General features: G+C 46.9%; 1 protein-coding gene across 1 annotated transcript in view; it reads right to left on the reverse strand.

Annotated features, from left to right (window-relative positions):
• The window catches only part of CHAT (choline O-acetyltransferase), a 53957-nt gene extending 41841 nt beyond the window's left edge, over positions 1–12116 (reverse strand). Inside the window, exons 1-2 of the mRNA XM_081004971.1 lie at positions 11971–12116; positions 616–760 (exon numbers count right to left, since the gene is read on the reverse strand). Coding sequence (XP_080861097.1) covers positions 616–678 — 63 coding nt within the window. The 5' untranslated portion in view covers positions 679–760; positions 11971–12116. The remainder of the gene's footprint in view (positions 1–615; positions 761–11970) is intronic.
• Between the last annotated feature and the right edge of the window lie 4185 nt (positions 12117–16301).

Here is a 16301-nt window from a genome sequence, read left to right on the forward strand (position 1 = left end):
TGGCATTAATAAAGGAAATGAAGTGAAGCCACATTGCTCAAAGGCATAATTCCGAGTCACCCACTTTGCCAACTTTGTATTAGACATCAAGTTTGTCAGTAAGGGCTATGAACCAGTTGTGAGTATACCAGCATTGCAAAGAGAGGATGATTTCCATCCTCTAGAAATCACCATTCTGGCTACTACCAGGAGAACGATTTTTGGATCTTTATGAAATACCCTGGGGCCTTCAAAATTGACAGCAGAACCCAAAAGGAGATTTTGAAACCAATTGGTCTGTTCTTCCCAAGATGTGATCAAACACCAGGTCTCAGAAGACTTCCCTATAAGGGCAGTGTCACTGTATGTGAATTAGTGAGCTCCAAGCTAATATTTATTTAAAATGAAATAGGTTAACTGATTTATTAAACCTTCTTAATTGACACTCATTTTTCTGATACATTCCACCCTGGTGTCCCTCACTGCAACCTGGCATGTTATACCTTTCATTGCCACCTTTTGTGTATTTGCCAAGTGTTCAATTGTCATGAAAAATGACAGGGTCACATCGACCACTTTCACACACACCCAGCCCCTTGTTCAACATCCCATTATTTTCTAGAGACAGTTGCTCACCATCTCATCTTGGCTGCAAGCTTCTTTCTCTTTCTTCTTCGCAGCTTTCTCTAGGATTGGCATCTTTGCGTTGCGTTTGGTCCTTTTGATGGAGAGCTAAAATCGAAAACACTTGCAGCTGATTGCAGAGTCGTACGCCTTAGGTCTAGAAATAAAAATAATTGGGAATGTGTGGGGAGGGAGACAGAAAAAAATCATCGATTGGAACAGGGATTCAGGAAAGTCTGCTGCATTATGTTCATGTGTAAACTCACAGCTATTACAGGAATGCACATGGGGGAAGAAAATGGGATTTGTAGTTTTTGGAAATAAAAACATTTTTGTAGATGCGATGCACACTGAAATCTCAGAGAATATTGCATATGGCTTTTCTTGTTTCTTTTCATCCATTACCATCACCAGTCACCACCATTATTATTACTGCTAATACAGGCACCCCATTTTCTAAGTAGTGAGCTCCTCAGGGGTGCATCGTTCCTCAAGTTCTGTTTCTTTTGAGTGTCATCTCTAGAGGGTTGTGGTGTGGTATTATTTTATTTACACACATATATACAGTCTGAGACGTGGGTGGCGCTGTGGGTTAAACCACAGAGCCTAGGACTTGCCGATCAGAAGGTCGGCAGTTTGAATCCCCACGACGGAGTGAGCTCCCGTTGCTCGGCCCCTGCTCCTGCCAACCTAGCAGTTCAAAAGCATGTCAAAGTGCAAGTAGATAAATAGGTACCGCTCCGGCGGGAAGGTAAACGGCGTTTGCATGCACTGCTCTGCTCTGGTTCATCAGAAGCGGCTTAGTCATGCTAGCCACATGACCTGGAAGCTGTATGCTGGCTCCCTTGGCCAATAAAGCAAGATGAGCGCCGCAACCCCAGAGTCGGCCATGACTGGACCTAATGTTCAGGGGTCCCTTTACCTTTATACAGTCTGAGGATAAGTGAAGTAACAGGTGAACTCCAGCAAATGTCCCAAATTCAAATCATTCTGTGCTATCTTGTTTACATATCACAGGATTGCGGGAGTCTTACTACTGCATAGTTACGAATGGGCTGCAAATGGGCACCCTATCTCTCTCTTAATGCATCATGGGAGATGTGCACTCTTTGGAGAGAGGGGAGCACGGAAGAAGTCACTAAAGGAAGAGGGAGAAGAAACAGAAAACAGGTCCACAAAATGACAGCAAGATATTGGAGAAGGCACTTCACTGTCATTCACTCAATTGTTGGTTCGAGGGCTACCATGTTTGTTACTATAGCAAGGGAGTGAACAAAATTAATGTCAGGATGCTGTCAGCGGCTCCCGACTGGTTGCCCAGGAATTATAAAGACAAAGAAAATTCTCTTACAGTCCTTTTTTATTTCAGTCTTTATAGAACCCAGCCTCTTGGATAATGGCATTGTCCCAAGTGAATCTCCACCCACCGTCTCTCCCACTTCCTCATTTGTCATTATCATCACCTTCTCTATGGGTGCTGCTAGGTGCCCTCTGTCTTTGAGCTCTTTGCTCTCCTACTTTTAAGACTCGCCGGGTTCTGGGAGATGGAGGGTCTGGAATGCTTTCTAATGACAACGTGTCAGCCGGGTGTTGTTCTGACTTTCCCATGATTTCCCAACTTTCCCCCTCATCTGCCTCTGAGCTGTGACCTCCCTAAAACTCCTGCTGTAAATCTATGCTGTCTTCCTTTTCCTCCTCCCTGGAAGGGTCAGGATGGGGAGGTGGTCTCCATCATTCCTCCTCTGCCCAGTCCCTGACAATTAAGCAAATACGATGTAAAATGAGAGGAATAGGCATTGCTCATGACCAGTGATGTCAAAGGCACCGTCCAATAGGTGCCCGTTATTCCTCACCACCATTTTGCCTCCAGGTGCCTGTTATTTCTGAGGAAAAGTATTCTACAGAATGCTCACTGGTGTAATGGGAATGCAAGTGAAAACTGTGTCTTTGTGTTGGCCTCAGACTTCCTGATTCCTAGCGATGGAATAATGTGTGATCAGTTTTGTGACAACTGCTAGTTACTCATAGGCAGAGAAATGAAACCCTGCCAAGCTCACTTTGATCAACAATATGCTCAAGATGTGGAAATGGATATTCCAAGGTGAAAGGTTAATGCATTGACTAACAGCTCCCCTCCACTCTTGGTCTTTGCCAAATATCCATTATCCTTTATGCCAACATAAATTCTCAAAAGGCTCCAAGAGAGCTTGGGTCTTATATTCTACACCTGGGAAGTAATGAAATAAGATAGTACAATTCTTTTTAACTATTTTTTTTCCTGACTCAACTTAACTGCAGCTTACTGATGCCTTCATTTGCACCTGAATCAAAATACCATTTTCTTTAAATCCCTGGTTTTCATATCATCTTGCATCAACTGAAGGAACCCTGGGCAAGAACTGGATCATATCTACCGTAAGTTCTGCATAGTACCTGGCATATGGCGACAACTGCATAGAACTCTGAAATAATGTTCCAGGTATCCACATGTCTGCCCGCTCCCTCCTTCTGAGCTATTTCATGGGGGTGGGAAGTTTGAAACTACACCAGAAAAGTGCATACCAGACTCACTTGTGATACTTCAATGCTCAAAAGAGAGATCGCGTGGCAATATGCTTTACATTTTCTTTGCCCCTCTCTGAAAAGAGCACATGGGGGAACATCACAGAGGTCTGACATTTAGAAACAGAACAGTTCCCAAGACTGAAGGCAGATTGTCCTGTACAAAATATGTTGCTTCCTGCCCTCCCCAAGTTTGAAAAGTGTGCAAAACAAAAGAACCCCTCACGTGTGAACTTAGAATACAGTGGTACCTCAGGTTAAGTACTTAATTCATTCCAGAGGTCCGTACTTAACCTGAAACTGTTCTTAACCTGGAGCACCACTTTAGCTAATGGGGCCTCCTGCTGCTGCCGCGCTGCCGGAACACAATTTCTGTTTTCATCCTGAAGCAAAGTTCTTAACCTGCAGCACTATTTCTGGGTTAGCAGAGTCTGTAACCTGAAGTGTATGTAACCCGAGGTACCACTGTATTGGAAGCATAAAACTGGCACGTCAAATTTCTTTCTTATATCTCAAGGCTCAAGGGAGGTATTGTGCTCCAAACCACAAACCTATAGTCCTCAGATGTTGATGAACTACAACTCCCATCATGCCTTGCCACTGGCCATGCTGGCTGGGTTAGTGTCCAGTAACATCCACTGGTTGCCTAGCCTTGCCATAAACAAGGGATGGATACAGCCAGCATCAGAGGCCAACATCACTGGGGATCTGTTGAGGCCATGTCAAGGAGTGAGTTAGAAAGCTCACTGGACCTAATCTGATAATAGGCACTAGAACAAAAGAACAATATCCCCATCTCTCTACCCCACCTTCTCCTTTCCCCCAACTTCAAGATGTCTATGACAAAAGTATCTCTCACCAGACGTAAATGAACTGTGAACAAGACTATGAATTGAAAGTGGAGACAATGACTGCTCCCCACATTAAATGGGGGGACGCCCTTTGCGTGGTTGCACGCAGCCCCCTGGACCCTATGCGGCACCATTAACATAGGCTTGGCTTCGCCTTCCCCAGGTGGGATACCTGGAGGTCTCCGCCTACCTCAGCCAGTTGCTCAATCCCACCTGGGGAGGCGTTGTCAAGGTAATGTACCTTTCCCTGTTTATCTGTTTGCTTTGTAACACAAACAAACTTAATACGAACTCATTGGACCAGACCTTGCCCCTTTAGCCTAACCTGCCTCATGAGGTTTTTTTGAGGATAACATGGAGAAGGAGAGAACTAGGTAACACCACCTTGAGCTCCTTGGAAGAAGGCTAAACAAAAGCAAAACAGAAAGTCTTGGTTTTGATACATTTCCTGTGTCTCGCATTTTCATGTCAAGCGGCAGCTTCTTTCACAAGTGGTTTGTGTTGCAAAAGGAAGACTGGATTATGCCGATGGAAACAATTCCCTGGATGGCTTTACAGCCAGTCGCCCAAATGACTGAAAAGAGCAGAGGACTTTGGAGACAAATGAATGCCAGCTACTTTGATTAGGCCTAGCTCCATATGCGCCTCTCTTCCAGTTAGCCTTGTGATGGGGAAAGTGACATTTAAAGGATCCTGTGGTTTTCACTGTTCTTCAAAGTGACAGCAGTAACTTGTGGTGGAGGAGGCAGACAGAGGAACCCTCTCCCAGTATAGACGAGAGAGGTCAATCTGAACTTTAAATCATCCTTTGATTGACATTTACTGCGCTTGTCAGTGAAAAAGCAAAACAAAACCCTCCTTAATTTTTCTACCCTTGTAGAAAATGCTTCATAGAATCATAGAATAGTAGAGTTGGAAGGGACCCAAAAGCTCATCTCGTTCAACCTCTTGCAATGCAGGAATACACAGTTGTCCCATATGGGGACTGAACAATCTATTTGGTTCCAATACTATGGGTGCCTACTCAGAGGTAAATTCCACTGTGTTTAATTAGGCTTACTCCCAGGAAGTGTACATAAGATTGCAGGCTCTGGAAACAATCCGATTTGGTCGTAGTTTTTTTTTAAATAAAAAAACCAACAACTTTTGGTTTTTAAAAGCAAAGCAAAGCAAAGCAAAGCAAAAGAGATGTGCTTGTCAATGACAATTACACAAATGTAAGGAAAGAAATCACAATGACACAAGAGAGGTATCTGTTCTTAAGAGGTCTTAATTAACATCTCTGTTCCTGACAATATTGCTGGATTTCTTTTAGTTTGGCATCTCTATTTGGTCTTGATGTACTTGCCCAAAAGGTGTGTGTGTGTGTGTGTGTGTGTGTAAATAGCATGGCAGAGTTATTCCCTTGATATCACAGTTGCTTGCACTTCAGTTCATTTTCTTTTGGCAATATTTACCCTGGTGTAGTTGCCATCTGTCCCTGTATTATGCTAAAGGTAGACTCAAGGTATGCACACATTACGGATCTGCAGCATCATTTGAAGTATGGGGCAGGGCAGTGATGCCGAAAAAAAAGGAGGAAGAAACGGAATTGAGCTGGGGTAAATAATAGGCCGGTTAGTTAATGGAAATAAGGTTCATTTGTGGGGGCGGGGCGGGAGTATTTTGAAAGTCACCTTAAAAATAAAACACAAGTTTATGAGACTTACTAACTGGCATTTTGTTGTTGCTTTTTTTAAAAAAATATGAGATGCACATTTGCATAATAGGAACTGGATATTCATACAAAATATAGTGTAGATTAGATGCCTGAAAACAAATACATACAAAAATGCAAAGACAGGAAAAAAAATTCAATAAGAAGTCTCTACAGATAACCATTTAAAAGGATGGTGCAAAGTGTGTGGGGTGTATGTTTTATCTTGTTTTGTGATTCTATTTTTTATACCTATGTGTAAGCTGCTTTGTGAAGCGTATTCTTGGAAAGCAGGTTAAAGGTAAAGGGACCCCTGACCATTAGGTCCAGTCGTGGCCGACTCTGGGGTTGCGGCGCTCATCTCGCTTTATTGGCCAAGGGAGCCGGCATACAGCTTCCGGGTCATGTGGCCAGCATGACTAAGCCGCTTCTGGCGAACCAGAGCAGTGCATGGAAAGGCCGTTTACCTCCCTGCTGGAGCGGTACCTATTTATCTACTTGCACTTTGACGTGCTTTCAAACTGCTAGGTTGGCAGGAGCAGGGACCGAGCAACGAGAGCTCAGTTGGTTAAATAATGTACATTTCTGTTGCCCAGTAAGAGAAACTGCAGTATTGTAATTAACGTTAGTCAGCAGCCCCATTCACAGCAAGCTGTCTCTGTGGTGTGGGGGCCACAGGGAATGGGCTTTCTTCACATGTCACATTGGTGGAACTTTCCATTTCTAATGATGACCACATAGCATTCCCAGGTCACATGGCTGCATCCAGACCAGTATCACATCTCCAGCTGATGTGGGAAGTAACCACGTGACCTGGGTGATCCATGTAAACTATCAATGCAATCTTGGAGCTCCACCATGGAAAAAGTGTTTTCTCCCTCTCCCGCCACAATTTGGGCACCTCCTATGCTTCAGACAATATGTCAGGCTAGAGAATGTTCACAGTTGAGCAACAAAAGGCCAATTTGCATGAAAACATGTTTCTTAACTGAGAGCTGCGGCCATCATCGCTTGACAGCTTGGCAGGGTATGCAAAATGGTTCTCCGCAACTGCCTTTCATAAACAGAGCTTATATCAGAGAAGGCAAGCTTGCCAAGTGATGAGATGTGGTTGTGCAATTATCAACACCTCTGCTGAATGTGTGGGTTGATCCTGCACTCTCTCAGAGTTAGGATCTCTACTCTGAAGGGTGATTAGGAGGCACTGCTTGCAAAGGGCTCAACGTTGAGACTTGGCCCAGACAGGGATGGGTTGTGAAATATTTGTTTTGCTTCGCAATGTTCCTTTGTGCTGGAACAAGGCCTGCTCCCAACCTTGTGGGCCAACTTTGACATAATAATATAATATTATATATTAGCACATGGTTGACATGTGGGTTTCCCTGCCCGTCGGCCAAAACCCAGCACCGGTTCTTTCAACTTCAAAATTGTAGATTGAGAGCATCAGTGCAGAGTGGGGTTCTGTCCCTCTTGCACCTCTCCTTTCAAGCTCTGTAGTCAAACCTCTTCCACCTCCTCGAGTGACACAGGCTCCTACCACCCACCAGCTGATGCCCACTTGGGAACAAACCTTGTTCCAGCCTGAAGGAGCAATTGGATGCCCATTTTAAGCTCCTGGTGGCTCCTCTGAGGGCTACCCTTTCCTGTCCCATACCTGACATCATGTATGAGCATGGTTTCCCCATGGACAAGTGTAGCTTCCTCTAAACAGCCTCATGGGCCAAATGGGGAGGCCTAGTGGGCCATGGTCTGTGGGTTGCCAGGTTCCCCACCCCTCCTCTAGACGGTGTCCGACTCCAACTCCCTTCAGCCACAGCTGGCATGGCCAATGGTCCAGAAGGACCAACAACATGGAGGAGCACAAGCTCTCCATCACTGTTCCACAACTTTGGTGAGGGATGGAGCCCTCTGCTGGGGATCAGGTGGCCACAAAATGAAAGATGCTGTGTGGTACAGCTGGACAATTTACAAACTACTGAATAGTCAAATGTCATTCCATTTAGGAGGAGAGAGGCAGATTCTGCAGACAGACAGTCATTGTTTTTCAGAGTGCTGATGGTACAATATTGGCATCGTCACCACACTGTCATGTCTGATAAATAGCTCGGTTTATGCATTTTCACGTTTATCATAGTCCATAACACAAATGCAAAAACGCAGTGTCTAAAACAAATGACAGAACTCACACCTTGATTCAATGGGAAAGGGTAGACCAAAACCGGTTGTCATCTCAGAAAACGTGCTTTATTTTTACTGATTGCTTTAGTACATTTATATGCTGCCTGTATTCCAAGAAGCTCATTTAAAAAGATGATGATGAAGAAGAAGCAGCTCAAGTTTAGGTACATAGTTCTTCATACCTCCCTTTTATCTTCACAACAGCTCTGTCAGGTAGGTTAGGCTGAGAGAGTGACTGGCTCAAGGTCACCCAGTGAGCTCTGTGGCTGAGAGGGGATCTGTGTCCAATTCTTTCCACTGCTAAACCAATAGTCTGACCCAGCCTTTGCCAACCTGGTGCCCTCCAGATGTTTCAGACTCTGACTCCCATCAGCCCCAGCCAGACTGGGAGTTGTAGCCCAAAGAATCTGGAGAACCCTGGGTTGGAGAAGGCCGCTCTAACTAGCACACCACACGGACTGCAACTCGGTGCACGGAATTCAATGAAAACAGCATGATTTATATTTTATTAAGATAATACTAAGGCATAAACAGCTTTAATACTTCCTGACATCTATTTTGCTACCAAAACCACAAACCTTTGAAGGTCAGACTAATTCTTCTTAGCTGACAGCGGCTGGGGTAGACATTTATTTTTTAATTTATTTGTGAATGGGGCCTTGGATGTATATAGGGTTTGTGAGCTTTTTGTAGAGCTTTATAACCTTATTTGTCCAGAGGGACAAAAAAATGTGCATGGAGACACCAAAGGCAATGATAATACCTCTTCCACGATAGTTGCAAGTATCGTCTGCTTCCAGCAGAAGACAGAATATAATGGTCTTATAAGTATTTTGTATCTGTATTTGGTCTGCCTATATGCATAAGCCAACTCACTTTGTTTCTCAAATGCCCTTTGTCCTTTAAATAAAACAAAACAGTTAGGAAAATCCAGGTGTGTTCCAAAAGCAGATTTCAGTACTTGCACATGTGATACGATGGACATTCTCAGAAGCTGCATCAAGAGGTAACCGGAAGAATCCTAGAACTGCAGAGTTGGAAGGGACCCTGAGGAACATCTAGTAAAACGCCCTGCAATGCAGGAATATGCAGTTGTTCCATACGGGGATTGAACCTGCAACCTTGGCATTATCAGCAGCACGTTCTAACCAACTGAGCCATCCATGCAGGCCCATAGCTCAGTGGCAAGGCATCTGTTTCACATGCAGAAGGTTCTAGGTTCAATCTCTGGCATTTTCAGGTTGGGCTGGCAGAGAATCTTGCTGGAAATAGTGGACAGCCACTGCCGGTCAGTTTGGGGCATCACTTAGCCAGGCGGTTGAACAATCTGACTCACTATGTTCTTCACCTCTAGAAAGCCCCTCATTTGAGCTCTAGCGCTCCAAGGCCAGCTCAGTTCTGGTTCAAGTTCAGGAAAACTAAAGAGGGTGGTAGCTGCTTTTGGCATGTGCAAAGGGCATGAACACCCCTCCCCCAAAACAAAACTTGGGACTAGAGAGTGGCTTCCAGTTACATTTAGCTGCAGCATGGCCTGTAGATAGCTTAAAGCCTATCTTTGTGGAGTATGACATAAAATCAGAGGGCCTTCTTGGTAGCGGCGCCCACCCTGTGGAACGCCCTCCCATCAGATGTCAAGGAAATAAACAACTACCTGACTTTTAGAAAACAAAAAAGGCAACCCTTTTTAGGGAAGTTTTTAATGTTTGATATTTTATCGTGTTTTTAATATTCTGTTGGGAGCCGCCTAGAGTGGCTGGGGAAACCCATGGGTGGGGTATAAATAATAAATTATTGTTATTGTTATTGTTATTGTTATTGTTATTGTTATTGTTATTGTTATTGTTATTGTTATTATCATCATAGATTTGTAGAGTTGGAAGGGACCCTGAGGATCATCTAGTCCAACCCCCTACAGTGCAGGAATATGCCGTTGTCCCATATATGGATCAAATTTGCAACCTTGGTGTTATCAGTACCATGCTGCTGCCAACTGAGCTAAGCATGGTGATTTGCAAGAGGTGCATCAGAATTGACAAGAGGAGCCCACATGTGGTATATGGTAGTTAGAAAGCAGCCACCAATACATCCTAAACAATATGTGGTGACACCAATATGCGTAGTGCTATTTATTTATTTTTTAAAAAATAACAACAGGCCACCATGTCCTGACACCTTATCCATTTCTCTTGACAACCGAGCCTTGCAACAGTCTTTATCAGAGCTTAGCTGTAAGCTCCTGTTGAAAAGGAAGGAATCTGTCTCTTTCTTTCATTCTGTAAACTTTACAAAATAAAAGACAAGGAAAAGCCTGGATCGATTGCACTGCAATGATAAACAGACCTTAGAAAACATTTTTCCTGCCTTTTACACTGTACACAATTTTCATACCTAGTTTCCCAGCAAGAAAACTTGCTGTGAAGGCGCCAATATTTCCCTCATCCCTGTGGATGTTTGCTCATCGCAAGGGAGCCTCTAGATCAATGTGCTCTGAAGGCAATCCTATGCAACTTTTAACTGGGAGTAAATTCCATTGAATTCAATGGGGGCTTACTTCAGAGCAGACATGGTCAGGATGGTTATACTCAAGGAAGCATATATAGCAGAGGGATGCGAGAGGAGTTGCGAGCATCCATTGATTTACAGCTGCTGCCTATCCATTTTTCACCAGGAAGGAAACATATAGGAGAGGAATAGAAGATGAATTGCCAACACCCATTGATTTACAGCTGCTGGCTATCCATTTTCACCAGGATGGCGGGAGGGGGCGTCTCCCGATGTTGTTAGACTACAACTCCCATCATCCCTGACAGCTGGTCCTGCTAGCAAGGGATGATGGGACTTGTAGTCCAAAAACCGCTGAAGATCCAGGTTTGGGAAGCACTGCTCTTGACTTTGGAAGCGCATGCTGAGAAATCCCGCATAAAGAGAAGAGCATTTTACATTAGAGGCATGGGGGTGACAGTGTGGGGCGCGCCAGGCGGCGAGGTGTTGGGAGGAATGGGGCAGGCTCTGAAGCAACGTCAAAGGGACCAAGTAAAATGCCCATCTATAAAGCTTGATATCCGCATGATCTTCCTCTCTCGGGAGATCAGAGTCTTGAATTCAAGTCCACCTAGACATACCACTACTAAGCGACCAAGTCCTAAAGTAAAACCAGAGGCTGATGGGAAGTAGGAAGCTTAAGAGAAAACGATGCGAGAGAGGAAGGATTTAATCGTTCCTGTGAAAGTCTGTCCCCAGCCAAGGGCGCCTTGTGAAGGGGTAGTGCGGATGCAACAGGTTATTGCAGCTTTCGAAAACAACTGGGCTGCTGCGATCTCAACCCCCAAAGCTACTTGCTCCCGTTCGTTTCAAGGCCATTGCTCCGGATTAAGCATTTAGGGGACCGCAGCCTCGATGGTCTTTGAGGATGCGTTCCTCTCCACTCTAGTAGTTCAGCATCACGATAGATGGGCCTGAAGAAGATTTCCAGCAGGAGCCTCGGCACGTTTACTCGGGAGTAAGCCCCACTGAGTTCAATGGGCCTCACTCCTTGGGAAGCCCTAGCCGGGAAGAATTCTTTAAACCGGGAGGGTAAGGTTCCAGATAGGATCATTTCGGCGCATGCATACAGTTAGCAAAGACTGCGCTAGCGTAAAATATTTCCCTTATACTCCTCCCCTTCCCCGAAGTTGAGAAAGGGAATGGCAGGCTGGAGCGAGGTTAGTAAGATACTCCCCACCAACACCACCAGGCGACCCTAGTTAGCAACCCAGAGCCGGATCCGCCACCCACTTAAAATATGGACATTTTGAGCAGACGGAGAGTCCCACTGAAACCAAAGAGCGCGCAGATCAGCAAGGAAACGGGCGTTCGTTGGCTTTTAAAAGAAAAATATTCCCTCCTAGACGAAGCAGGATAGGATAGAGACGGCAGAAAGTTCTACCGTGTGTGTTTGTTTGTTTGTTTGTTTTGTTTGCCCTTTTCCTGGCGACCACCGATTCCTTGCTGTACAATGCGACTCAGGCGCCAGACACGCGTTCGCAGCGCGCGTCCTTTGAGGCCATGAGTTTGGAAACGCGCAGCGGCAACTCTCCTTACCTGGCTCTCGTATACCGATCGCAGCGAGGCAAAGTTTCTCCCTAGGACCGGTGCTGATGAGCAAGAAGCTGCCAGCGAAGAAGTCTCGGGTTTGGGGCAGCTGGTAGAGGAAGGAGCTGCTCAGCAGCCTCCAGCGGAGCTGTCCATGGTACCTCGGCGCCGCCAGCTGCGCTTTGGCGAGCCTTGTGGCCACGCGCGCGAGCGCTCGGAGGGTTGCCCCCTCTCCACGCGACCCACCTTCCTCCTCCCCCCCGCGGCTGGGTGTGGAAACTCCTCCCCTTCGCCCTTCCTATTCGCGCAGCCTGGGATGGGCGAGGAGGCGGTCCAAACTAGGGAACCCGACGAGCAACAGAAGCGCACCGAAAATGTTTACCTCTCTCAGGTGGAAGAGGGTCGCTGCTTGTGGATGAAAGGCTGGCTGCTGCTGCTTGATATGGGTGGTGGCGGTGGGCCGGGAAAAAGACCACTGCAATAGGCCAAGGAAGGCGCTCTCTGGTTGGACCAAGTGCTTGTGTGAAAAGCAAGCTGGCTGCCGAACTACACAGAGCGCTGCGTCAGGCAGCGTGGGGGAAGGGGTGCTTTCTGGGCAAAGTTAGGGCGAGTCTGCACATTTGAAAGAGGGTCATAGGTGTTTCACTCCTAGGGCTCCCTTCCAAGGGGCTGGAGGTCTCTTGAGCGCGAATTCTTAGCATCCTTCCTCCAAACCACAGCGGTAATTTAAACGTGCCCTGCTCTTGAGTAATCCCAGAAAGGAGACTGTAGTGGATTTCGATAGGCACGTAACCTCGCCCCTCTCCGCTCCCCGCCTCCAGACTTACATTTCAGAGATACAGTAATTGCTTCCGTAAATATAACCGAACCTTACTGGTGTGATTTATGTAACACTCTTTGTTGGCGAAGATGTTTCCTGTCGCTTTCTGGGTTCAAACTCGCCTACCCAACTGTGATATGTCAAGAATATTTCCCTTTCTCAAACTGAGCTAGGAGACTTGCTCAAAGTTTGTGGCAAAGATATTCCAAGTCCAGCGCTCTTCTTCACTGAACCTCACAGCCGAGGGGAAAACACAGACTGTCCCTCACTGCTCCAAGGAGACAAAGAAAGACATCTCTTTGAACCCCCTACTGTAGGATGCAAGTTCTGGGGTGGAGAGGTTACAAAAGACTCCCAGAATCTGGAAGGATTGAGTCTCTCAGCCTAACCTACCTCACAGGGTTGCGAGGGAGACTATTGTATGCTGCTTTGAGCTGCTTGGAAGAAAGGTGGGACAAAATTGCAATTTTTTAAAAAAAATTATTGGACATTCGTTGCGACGTTGCAACAATCATGGTACCAGTTAAGTGCCCGCTTCTCTCTCTCTAAAACCCAACTTGGGAGCAAGTCCTATTCAACCCAACCCGGTGAATCTTCGTTCCGATTAAACTTGCACATGAGGCGCAGGTGATCTCTCAGCACGTTACTCTTCTGAAGCAGAAGCTGCAGACCCAGGGCTGCGATCCTATCTGCCCTTTCCTGAGAGTAAATCCTACTGAACTCGATGGGGATTACTTATGAAGAGGCAGGCAAAGGCTTGCACCACTTATTTCTCCGTGGGGGAAGTGTTAGCGATGATCTTGCTAATCTGCCAGCTCCCGCCATCGCCCCAGTTTAGTCCCCTATCCAGATTCACCGCCTCCTTTTTATAAGCGTGCGGCTAATGTCCCTCCCCCTGAAACGGATCTCAGAATGATCAAGCAACGATAAAGATAAGAAAGCAGCCCTTTAGCTACCCCTGGATCCAAGCGGCCTTTCCCAACAATGTGTAATCTGCGATCTGTTTCACGCGCAATGTGAAAAGCACGGTGTTAATTCGATTTAGGGACCCTTGATCCTGTGCATCCCACTCCTATTGGCGGGCTGTCTAAATTCAGAGGGGCTTCGTCGCGAGTAAGCGTGAATCGGCTTTCAGCCTTTAAAGTATTAATAACATTCAACGGGCTTAGAAGGAACCTTTTCTTGCGCTTAGGTGACAAACGAGCGAGCTGGAGAGGAAAATTCGTTGTTGGGTTTCTTTCTTTCCTCCCCAGTAAAAACCACCCCCCCCTTAAAGTGGCGTCAGATTTCTTTTTTCTTTCCCCCTCTTTTGGCTGCATAATCGAAAGCCAACAACCCCCCACCACGAGCTCCTTTGTCAAGTGTGGCTGGAAACGCATTTCCAAAGCGCTCCTTAGGGTAGACACCCCCAACAGCTCGACAGGGCCCTTCTCGCGCGTCGGAATCAGATGGTTTTTCAACCGAGCTGCGGAGAAAATAACCAACTTGTGTGTCTGCGAGGAAATGATTGAATCGTATTGAGCCACAGCTGGAGAGCTCCGAGGGTGGGTGGGGGAGAGAAGGGGGCGCGCGGCGAGAGAAAAACCGGGGCTCTCGGGGGAAACGAAATATTCGGTTCCTCGGGGTTCTGGCAGGAAATCAACCCTTGGATGTGAATGCAGGAGGTCAGATCCTACCTCTTTGGTGTCCGTCCCCCTCCCCAGCTGCAGATACAAAGGTGTGCCCCCCCATCAACCCTGGGAAAGGGACATAAGGCTGCTATATTATACGCTCTTACAGGGGTGCCAACTTGAATAAAATATTGGGTGGGGGGCAGGTAAGCCCCGCCCCGCATAATCGATCACACGACAGGTGCACGAACACTATTTGAATGACGATGCTCATCAGTTTTGTGGGGGGGCCCAGCCCCCTCAAGTATTTTATTGGGGCCGGGGACGAAGGGACCTCGGTAATTCTCATCGGCTGGATTCCCCTCGCCCCAAACCAGACGTCTTTAAGATCCGAATGAAAACCGGTGTTGTGTTGCCCTGAGAATGATAGGGGCTAAAAATGAATTGGTGGTGAGGGGTTCGTGGAGAGAGGGCAAACAGAGATGAAGTGCTCTTGGCTGGGGTCACCGAGTGCAATGATCTCCACGTTCAGAGTCAGTCCGCCACTGAAGACCTGTTGTACAGGCAGGTATTGTGTTGAGGCTGCCCGGATCATCTGCGTGACCAATTTGGGGAGCGGGATACTAGACAACACACACACACACACACACACACACACAGACCCTTGAGATGCTAGAGACCCAGCGAAGCTCTTGCGATGCTCCTGCACACCCGGCGCGAAATAGCACCAGGGAGAAGCAAGGGCAGGAAGGAGATGCCACAGTCTAATCGCTTATTCATCAGCTCAGCGCTACCCCCTGTTCCCCCAGCTTGACAGAGGCTGATCGGGAGCTGAACAGCGCTCCAACCAACCTCCTTCTCATAGCTTGTCTGCAGGAGAGTTGTGAGATCTCTCTGTCTCCCCCTGCTCCCTCCTTTTTTTCCTTTCTTCAGTTATGATGACAATTGTATTGACTTTTCTCGAAAGCTGTCCACCAACGCTCTCAACCGATCTCTTGGGTCGCGAGCTCCTTTGGTCCTTTTCCCTCTAGCTGAGGACCCCGAGTGAATTAAGGGGAGCCAGTCCCGCGCACCTGAATATTGGGAAATTTAAACGTGGGTGGGAAGGTGGGGAGAGGATTAACAACTAATCTGCCGGATCCAAGCTGGGTGGGGGGAAGCCATGAACAATGTGAGTGTCCTCCTGTAGGTCTAGGAGCAGACTGAAAGCGACGACACCAGGCGAACTGGAGACGCTCCAGAAGTTGCCTCTGTCTTTTGAGGGCACGTGGGCTGAGGAACGAGGCACTTACTCGAAAGTAAGCCCCGCTGAGCACACAGGAGGGAGCTAATTCCGAGTAAAGTTGCACAGGACCACGAGTTCAAAAGCTGGGAGCCTGATCATTTAGGATGGGGTCGACCCATCTCCAAGAAACCCATGGGATGAAGAGTCTCATCCCTACAAAAGAAGCCGCCTTATAGCGAGCCAGATATTTGCTCCATCTGGGTAGAGCTCAGCTGGTAGAGCATAAGACTCTAAATCTCAGAGACGTGAGTTCGAGTCCCGAGTTGGGCGAAAGATTCTTGCCTTGCAGGGCGTTGGATTAGATGATCCTAGTGGTCCCTTCCAACTCTACAATTCTATGATTCTATTGCATACGTTATGGCGAGCCAGGGTTTCAGGCAGAAGCTCCGACCTGGAGATCACAGAGACTGACCTGGGACCTTCTGCATGAAAGACAGCTGCTCTAGCCCTTCTCCGTAATCCATTTCTTGGGAAGTGAGCGCCAGTAAATGTATTGAAACTTAACTCCGAGGAAGTAACTTTAGCACCGCGGTCTTAAGCATCCTAACCCTTGCGCAAGATTGCAAGGAAGGAGATGCGCAGCGGGATCCTAAGTGCCGCTTTGTTAATGCAGTAGACTTTCTCC

The sequence above is a fragment of the Podarcis pityusensis genome (assembly GCF_964106645.2).
Source record: "Podarcis pityusensis genome assembly, chromosome: 5".
In the NCBI taxonomy this organism is placed as follows: domain Eukaryota; kingdom Metazoa; phylum Chordata; class Lepidosauria; order Squamata; family Lacertidae; genus Podarcis; species Podarcis pityusensis.